General features: G+C 38.0%; 1 protein-coding gene across 1 annotated transcript in view; it reads right to left on the bottom strand.

The window, feature by feature from the left end:
* Nucleotides 1–8,712: 8,712 nt before the first annotated feature.
* The window catches only part of FOXN1 (forkhead box N1), a 42,182-nt gene continuing 40,894 nt past the window's right edge, over nucleotides 8,713–10,000 (bottom strand). Inside the window, 1 exon segment of the mRNA XM_030028816.2 lies at nucleotides 8,713–9,646. Within this exon segment, the coding sequence (XP_029884676.2) occupies nucleotides 9,378–9,646 (269 nt within the window). The 3' untranslated portion in view covers nucleotides 8,713–9,377.

Genomic DNA, 10,000 nt, shown 5'->3' with positions numbered 1-10,000 from the left:
GTCAAAAATTCCTGGGAATATCTCTGTATTTTTCTGTGAAGCAGAACAACTTACCTACTCTCAGAGTAGGAAGGGAAGAAGTATAATGTTTTTGCTTGAAAATATCTGCTGTAACTCATTTTGATTCCTCAGAATTACTGGGGATGCCTTAGTAACACAGTATCCAGCAGAACAATTATTGTGTACTGGAACTTGCGGAAGAAATTTATTAATACAAGGCTTTAACTTTTGGACTATTACTTGGAGCTGCATGAAATACCTGCACTGAGTTCTGCAATAAGGTGATGACCTGAGCACAGGTTTGTAATGTGACTATTGTTCAGCTATCACTGATCTGAAATCTGCAATGAAGATATACTCAAAGTTTCACATCAGTTCTTTTACAGGCTCTTCTAAATCCGAGTATAGTTTCTGGTTTTGCCTGTACAGGTTCTCTGTGGTTAGATGTTCTCTCCTGATTAAGCTTACTCTCGGAATTACCCGAACAACTGGAAGCAACAGGTCTATTTTCTCAGAATTCTTGAAAGGACTAGGTGCTGATTTCACCGAATACCTAAACAGAAGCAATAGCAAAATCAGTACTAATAACTCTAATAAGGCGGGTTAAACAGCCTCTCGGATTTTGATGCTTTAGTACAATTACCTAGACTGGTTGAAAAACTTCTGAGGTTGAAGAGAACCTTTAAAAAAAAAAAATCCAAATTTTATTCAAGAGAAAGTTTCCCAGTGTTAAATTTCTGCCAGAAATATGCTGTATTACCAATGCTTTTTCATTTTTTCTTCCTTAGCTAGTATGTCAGTCTCATTTATTAATAAATATGCCTCATCATCCTGGAGATGTTCTGTACCTCTCCTCAGATTCTTATTTCTTACGGCATTCGTCAGCTGCTTAGCTATTGTGGCAAATCTTACGTGTTCGCACATGCTTCTAATTCTTTTGTCATTGTTCAGGGGCATTCATCTATCTGACTTGCATTCCCTTAACATTTCTTAACTATAGTAAGAACAACTCTCAGTGATATACTATTCCAAGTTTCCCATAGTATACTTTTAAGACAATGTATCTTATTTTTAAAGAACATTTTAGAGATTACAGAAGTCTATCATTGCATGCTGGGATAAAACAAAGGTATTTATTCTACCTATTTAAGTCCACAAAAAGGAGTAATTGTTTTACAGACATTTTTTTCCTTAACCGGTGCTATAGAAGAACTTAAAATAGGAGGTGAAATCATGCTGGATAATGTATTTTAATTAAAACTACAAAGAGTATTTAGGTAGGTAGAGCATAATTGCAGTTGGATGATTCCCAGCCATTATTTTGAAAACTGACATGGGACTTTAAAAAACAAAGGCCTGTTTTATTTAATAATAATTTAATTATTCTGGTGGAGGGCGTAAACCATGTTAATGATGCTTGCATATGAAAGTAATTTGTAGCAAGAAATAAAAACAGGCAGGGAAGTTACAAACAGCAATATAGAAAAGACATAATGAAATTTACTTTATGAAAGGAAGTTAACACATACCAGAGAGAAGAGTTTTAAACACTTTCAGTTCTTCCTTTCCTACTGAATGACAGAATGAGTCAGAAGAGGGGAATAGCAAACTGGGTATTTGATAATCTTTATAGTTTAGCTATAAAGAGTAAAACATTTGCCAGTTTTACCATATTTACTGAACAGTTATGCACACAGTTGTACTTCTTGGACTTGCTTGGCTATCGATGTGTATGTAGCTTTTGTTTTTTCAAGAAAGGCAAGACGAAAACTGGAGTAGCAAAGTTTGGGCAAAGGCAAAGGTCTAGCAGTTATTCGTAAAGCTTTCAGTAAAATATCAAACAGATATATTTATGTATCACTTGCTAGTCCTGTGTATGCTGTAAAGCCTATTTCCCTGCGCATGCAGCCAAGCAAAGAAACGGGTGTACAAAGCATCCTCTGAGCACGTGTACAGAGACCCTGTGTCAGCTATGAAAGGTGCTACATGCACCAGACCAGAAACCTAGAAATATCTAGAACCTATTTTAGTGAAAAAAACCCACCAAAACTCAACCCCAAAACATTTTCTCTATGAATGATGTTGTGAAAGGTATGGTGTACCACAGTTATGCAAATGTTACTCTGTTTACTGGCATTCAACTAGTTTTGAAAACCATGTTTTTATTTCCCAAATGCATACTTTACCACCCTTATATATAATTAAGTGTCTAATTAAACCTGCTGACTGCTTTGATGTCTGTACAGTTTCGTAAGTCAGGAGAACAGAGGGTACACTATGTCCCCTAAAATTAAAGTGTGCACAGAGACCGGAATGTAAGCTCAGAGGAAATAAAATTTCTGCCCCAGACATGCCAAGCCTCTTTAGCACTGAGATGTCATGTACCTTTCAAAGACGTTCCCCCACTAGAGTTCATCAGCTGGCATTCGTCATAAGCTAAATCTGAAATAACAGTCTAGCCGTGTTCTTTGCAGCTGACAAATACATGCATACACTTCCTGTGGCTATCTGGCAAGAGACATTTGCAGGAAACACGAGCACAAGTGTCACCACTTAGATAACTTTGAAGACTATTACTTCAGCTAACATTTAAATTTCTGTAAGAGAAGTTAAAATGAGAAAGATAATTTCTAGCCAAAGCAAAAGCTTGCACTAAAAGCATTACGGTTTATCTCCTTAGATTAACTGGGTATTTGGTATAAAATATTTTTCTGTAGGTTTTGTTGGCTGGTTTTGTTTTTTTTTTTTTTTTTTTGATGTTCTAAAGTAATGGAGTTAAAGGTAAGTATACTAAATGCCTTAAGTAATCATTTAAGCCTGGTGCCTCAGACAGGCACAAACACGCTGGGCTTATTCATGTGGCTGAAATTAAATTCTTCAGGAGCTGCCTGATGAGTGAGATCTTAAATTCTTTGTTCATTCAAATCACATAAATTCCCTTCTCTCGTGTTTTTTGTTATGGATTTGCTTCTACCCAAGAGCTCGGTGCGTGGCCACTTGCAGTCACTCACTTCAACAGCACAAATCCTCTGGTCAACTGCCTCCCTGGAGGTTTCTAGAGAGGAAAGCAAAGCCTGTAGGAAACGCAGAGCCACACCTGCCTTGTTTTTAGCTTATTACTCATCCCCGCCCCGCTGCCAGGCCTTTCACCTTTACTTTCAGCCCACGAAACGCGCCGTTCCGATACCACGAGACGCGGCCCTCCTCGCCCGGGGCTGTGGTGGCGGCGAACCCCGTTCCCACCCAACGGCCCTTCCCGCCTTCCCCTTCAAATCCCAACGGCCGCGGCGGCGCGGCCAATCGGCGGGGCCGGGCGCCCCCCCCCCCCCCCCCGTCGCCGACGGTCCACGCTCGCGCGCGGTGAGGCGGCCGCCCGCCCGCCCGCCTCGTCCCTGCTGTCGGCAGCCGCTCAAGGGCGCCCGGTCACCGGGCCGGTCGCTGTCGCAAGGCAGGCGGCACACCGGAGACGAGGAAGGGGCGGCTCCGCGGGCACGGCGCCCGGCGGAGCGGCGGCTCGGACGCTCCTCTGTCGGGCGGGGGCGGATCGCCGCCGGCGAGGTGGGTCTCGGTAAATCGCCTCAGGGCTGGCTTGGAAGGCTGTCATCCACCCCGCCTGTGCCTGCTGCTCGTTAGTTGACGTAATTAATTTTTCCGGTGACGATTGTGTGAATAAGAAATTTGAGTAATGCGGCTAATGACGGTCTTCGTTGTGCAGCCGGGCCTCGTTGGTTTTGTCAGGAATAAATGTTTAATGGCTTTAGTCGCCTCTTCTGTGCCCAGGTCAAAAATCGATACATTCAGAATAGGAATTCTTCAATTCATCTAAGCAGCAAAGTGTTTCAGCACTTTGTTATTCAGATGGCTGAATTATTAGAGGTTTAATAGCAACTGCAGTCTGCTCATCAGTATTTATTGCCCTTGAGGCCTGTAGCGCGCTTTCTATGCGTAAAAATAATTTGCAGCAAAGTTGGTGTGAACTCAGGAGTTTTGGAAACTAATTCCAGCACTTGCTGGCATCTCGTGCCCCTTCATGATTCAGAGAGATTAATCCTAGAAAAGGCTGCTAGGCTGTCTGGCTTCCTACTTAGCTCTGTGTCCCTCACTGTACTGAGCCCAAACTTAGGAATCTGTAACTAAAGGGTACTAGAAAGGTATCCAGTCTTGACACAGAGATAACAAAAGACAAAAAATCATTATTACAAAATGCTGAACAGCACTGGCTACCAGCTTCCCACCAGGGAGGGCTGTTATTTGGTGATGGGTTCACAATGATGCATGTTTGCTGAGATCTGGCAGTTTGTAATCCATTCATCGTTCGTTATATTGATATCTAGTATCTAAGATTTTTCATCAATGTGCTAGCTGACTGAGAAGCAGCCAGGGGAAATAAATCCAATATGCATTAATGGTGTTCCTACTGCTGTTTGTTTTCAGTGTAAACAAGTATTGTTTGTGTGTGTTTGTTTCTTTGTATGGACAAAAAAAATTTGCCCTTTTCTGCTTCTCAAAAGGACTGAATTTAAATTTTATTTTATGAACTAACTCTATCATTCATTATTTTAGTGAGGAACAAATCAGTAGTTCTCAATTAAATTTTTGCTATGGCCATACATGGGAAATGCTACTTTAAAGCTTCCATTTACATTATTGCAGTGATGGGATGCATGGCGAGCCATATAGTTTTCTTCAGCTAGTGAATGTTTCAGTTTTGTTTGCATTAGACTAGAAATGGATTAAGAGGTCAGAAAAAGCTTATGGAAAAGTGTTTACCATTTTTGATACTTAGTAGTCTAAACACAAGCATTTACACACAGATCTGGAAGTCTGACTGAAGTATAAAAACGGAGCATCAGCACTTATAAACTAAGTTCTGGAATCGGGATATGTGTTTCAGCCAGTAGTTTAAACTTATTTGAAAGTGCCAGTAAGTCAGTTGCGCTTGTCTTCTCAAGCTTTGTGTACAAAGTTAGAGATGTAAAGTAACACTGATGTGCTATTTAATACTTTATCTGTTCCATAATACCTATTAATCACTGTCGTTTTTAAGTAGCTCAGTGCTGTGCCAGGGTTTTGAAAGATTGTGCAAAGGTATGGAAGTATCTGAAAAGAACTCTATCGACAAAAGCAAATTAATCTTCAGGGGTGATGGTTTTATACCAAGTACAGGAAAACATATGGGAGGCAGCCTACTTTAGCCAGAAGTCTTGTGACAGTAAATTTGGGCTCATGTCAAGAAAAAAGAGCTTGAAAACATAGTTCCAATATAAATCACTATTATTTGAATTTTCTGAAGTTTAGATGAAGCATACAATAGAAAAAGGTTAAACTAAGAAATCCTAAACTTTAGAATGCAAATTTTTCCTAATCATATGTTGGAGAGGGCAACAGTGAACACTTTCTTCTGTTTGGTAATAAGATATTTTTATGGTAATTACATTTAAGATTTTTTTTTTTTCCTAGACAGAAATAGTTGTTTGCATAATGTGTTTGGTTTAGGCTGATTAAGCAAACATCATTAGCCTTGGACTGGGAAAACTTCATTCTTTTCCCCCTTTCCCCCCCTCTTTTCAGAGTACTACTTAAAATGGTGTTTAATGCAAATGTATCTTAAATAGGTTTGCAATGTGTGCAAAATACTTATTTTATGGTAGGTACAAAGTAAGGTGTCACCAGCTCTACAAGTTCTAAGAGAATGTTTACTGTGCTATCAATGACTGTGTCAAAAATTATTTTAAAAGTACAAGATAAGTATTGCACAAGATAAGGATTATTCTTCTATATAAATTTAAATAAAAGTAGTTAAATAAATATAGGTTTTTACTTTTTAAAAAATAATTGTTCCAGAATTGTAATTTATGGTATGACTCTTTCCTCATGCAGCTGTATTTCAGTGGGATTTTTTCGCGTGTATGGGAATCACTAATGCTAAACTGAAGCAAGACAATAAAATTCTAGATGTAAGAGCCTGAAGGGGGGTGGTGGTGGTGGTGGAACCCAGACAATTTATATTAGTTAATAACTTGCAGTCTTTTTATTTTTTTTTTAACATGACTTTTTTAATGTAAGAAAAATCATGTAATGACTTTTAACTTCTGTGAAATGTCCAACCATGTTAAATATGGAATGCATTGGAGAAAATACTTTAAGGTGCTTAGAATAAATAACTTTATATAGGGACGACAAACCTCTCTTGTGTAGATACAGTATGTCAAGAAAGTCAAGCAAAACACAAGAAAAAACATGTTAGAGTGTTCTTTTCCCTTTTGTTCTTTATATCTGATCATTCTTCAAAGACTTATTACCAAGAAAAATATAGGATACAGTACGACACTTAGATTTCTTTCTCTATTTCTTCCTCCCCCTCCACCTTGGGATCATGTGTATGGTCACAAGCATGGAATATATTGGTGCATCTGAGAGAATGCCCTAGCCTATTAAACACAGATCACAGAGTATATGAATTTACAAATCATGAATGAGTTGCTATGCCCATAAATTATAAGTCTTTAACACAGAAAAAGAAGCTTAGCTTTTCTTGATTTAAAATCTGTGCATTTGGAGTTTCTGTAGCAGATACTTAGCTCATCTTAGTAAAGTGTTGTCCAGAATCATACTGTCAATTTTAATGGATTTTTTCATGTGCCATGGAATTGCTTTAATCACAAATATTTTATTACAATTTTGCTTTGTTTTTAGGGTGATGGGCCTTCCTGATGCCCTTCATCTGGTATGTTCTCATGCATTTTCTTGTTACCTCTCCCTCTGCCAAGTATAAAATATTGGGAAGCTTGTTAATTCTGTAGGGTAATAATCTTGCAAAGGTCTGTATCATTCTGTATACTGGCCATAATGTGGTTCACTGTATGTTACTCAGTATGTATCATTTTAAGGATTTTAAAAAGGGCTAACAAGGATTTGATGCAAATGGTGATTGAAAGTAATTGAGAACTGAGTATCTCACTCGCTCAGGCCTGTGAAAATTTTGGGCTGTGTACCAACTCTTTGGTGTTTGCAGTGAAGGACTTCAAAACAGAAAGAATCTTATCCTGAAAAGTCCTTAACGATATAGGTAGCTGTATGCAAAAGTCCTGCTGACGTCGAGGGGCTGTTCACTGAAGTTAAGTAAGTGTATTTGAGGAGTTTGAGACTCCTGGACAGATGGTCCTACCCCAGCGGTGGGGGGTGCCGGCACAGTTGTGTTGTCTTTGGTTGAAGTCAGAGAGAGAGCATACAAACGCACAGAGCTGTGGAAACCAATCTCTAAGTGCAAGCCCGATCTGCTGTAAACAGTCTAACATTTGTAGATAACATTATTTACCAAATATTATTATTTTTGGCTTAAGAGTGATGTTGACATATTTTAAGGAATAATAGTAGCTATGTGTTGCAGAGCCAGCAGGAGTACAAAAACATGCTGCCTGAGTGCAGGGCAGGGGATCGGCTTGGTTTTGCTTTTCCTCAGTGTATGGTTATATTAGGATATATATTTGTTTGATTTTTTCCAATAAACGTATCTAGGATAATATTATTGCTCTTAAAGTTTGTACTTGGTAGGTATTTATTTGTAACTTGGTAACTCTTAAATTATGCTGAATATAATGTTTAGCAGCTTTATACTTACTATATGCTTCAGGCTTATCATTTAATATGCATATTTCCAGTAATGTGGCATACTTAATTTTTTCCTTATTTCTTTATCTGGATGTTAGGATGGTCAAGAATTGATTCACTTAGCTCTAGTATGTTTGCATAACTGTCTTCCTGCTGTCTTTTCGCGTAGACCAGCTTGGTGAACTTGACTGCATTTCTCACTCTGCATATTCTGTTTGCAGGAACGCAGAGGATGAGGGGCTCAAGTCAAGTGAGGATTTCTTGACAGCTGCATAAGGGATTATTACAAAGTTGCATCACATGTATTCTTCCTAAGTCTTCTCTATCCGTCTGCCCCTAATCTGATTTTAAGTCTGGGCTAGTAGGCATGGTTGAGGGTGTAGATTGGAACGTGGGTTTGGCTTCAGTCTTAACTGGCAATACTCCCACCTTGCTGTAAGAAAGCAGGCTAATCAAACCTGCATGCATGCATTTTAACAATACTATCTCGCTGTTCTACCCGGTCTGTACTTTTCTTTGTAATTCCTTGCTGCTTTTTTGTAGTGTAAGTGGCTCAGTCTGACTCAAATTGTAACCTGCTTAGTTTCTTCTGAGTTTCCATAATATGTGAATAGACATGTCAACCAAGAAAGTGTACTTTGATATTTTTTTGGTTTATAGACTATATTCTTTAGTGTTGTTAAAGGTTCCTGCTCCAAATTGCTTTGTCTTTAGATTGCTTCACTTGGAATAAAATACTGTTCTGTCATGTCACAAGCAGCACCTTTATGGTAAATCAGAGAGAGAAGTGTGTTCCTGAGAAATTGGCTACTGAAATTCCTTAGTTTAGTTCATGTTTGGAATCATATGCTATCCTAATGCAAGGGCTAGTTCAGCATCATAATAAACCATGTTGGATGTTTCAGATGCCAGCTGGATGTTAAAAGAGAGATGCTCTCTGGATTTGGCTAACTGCAACAATTATTGTTCTCTTTTTTATTAACATTTTTCAAAATCTTGATTTAATTGTTGAATAATTCATCTTACTGTTTGGCTTATGTGGATAAATATAGAGGAATGAATGTGAATAATTTCCAGCCAAGTAAAAATTCTACTAAATTGTTTTGTTCTTTTTTATTAAAAAAGCAGGGTTTTAAATTTCTTTTTAAACACAGTAAAACTTAGATTTTTCACTGAAGTATGTTTGTTGCTTTGGTTTAGTCTGTCAGCAGCTAGTCCTCTCTCTTCTAATACTTGCAGAATTTTCAGTTTATGTTCTTGTTTACCAAAACCCAGAACTTCTTTCAAGGGAACTATAAATGTTTTAATATGTGGATTTTTTTTTTTGAGTGGTCTGTGGCAGATGTTGTTGCCATCATTGGCTCCAAGAAATAAGTTAGATTATTGTGTGTTTTGACTTCTGTGTTTGCAAGCAGCTTTCATTTAAAAAAAAAAAAAAAAAGAAGAAGAAAAAAGTAAATAATTTGTTTTCCTGTTATAGTCATTTGTTTCTGGAAGATGCAGAAGATGAGTGGCTTGATAAAACAGTGTTGACCAGTTCAGCCGTTAACAATATTATCTTTAAATAGTTTTAAATTTTTTTTTAGTATCTGTCTGTAGAAAATTATCATAGTAAAGCTACATATCCTGCAGGCGAGCTCTGGAAAAAGGTTATTCTTATTCCGATGGACACAGTTTCAGCTGACATAAATCAGATAGGTAAGTGTGTGTGATGGTTAGGACTGTACTTTGACAAAATAATAATAATAATTAGGTTGGTGCGTCGTTCACATTAGTGCTATAGGTTTGGATCCAGAATTACTTAGGTAGGCAGGAGACACTGTATCCAATTCCATAAAGGCAGAGTAAAGAGTAGTGAGCTGTAGGTCGGGTAAGTTGCTGTGTGGAGTTCCGTTTTGGATGTTGACGTTGTTGCTGCTGCTGTTATCCATCTGGCAATGAGAAGGGAAACACTGGGAAGACGTTGGGGATGATGAAATGAGAACTAAGGGATCCACAGCTAGGCTGTCATCTTTCAGCTCCTCCCAAAGATTTCCTATAACAAAACAAAATGGATTGATTCAACTTTCTTTATATATGCTTTTTGAAACATTGTTTTACAGGAGAAGTCATAATTATACAGTAGTGTATGTGTAGATACTCTTAATCACTTGTGATTGAGAAAGGAAAAAGATTGTTTAGATAGTTATTATTTGTCTGTCTGCATAATAAATTAAAATCTGGAAGAAAGCAGCATTAATTTAACAAAATTATTTTCCTTGATAATTGGCAAGATTCTGTTGCAAATGTATCCTTATGAAGCATAATTTCTATTTGAAAAAAAACCCCACTAATTTTGACAGGGGAAATTGCCGCTGTTATCTTTATAAGATGTAAAATGCCATTAGCT

Source organism: Aquila chrysaetos, chromosome 10 (assembly GCF_900496995.4).
Source record: "Aquila chrysaetos chrysaetos chromosome 10, bAquChr1.4, whole genome shotgun sequence".
Classification (NCBI taxonomy): domain Eukaryota; kingdom Metazoa; phylum Chordata; class Aves; order Accipitriformes; family Accipitridae; genus Aquila; species Aquila chrysaetos.
This window is presented reverse-complemented; position numbering and strand designations above follow the sequence as displayed.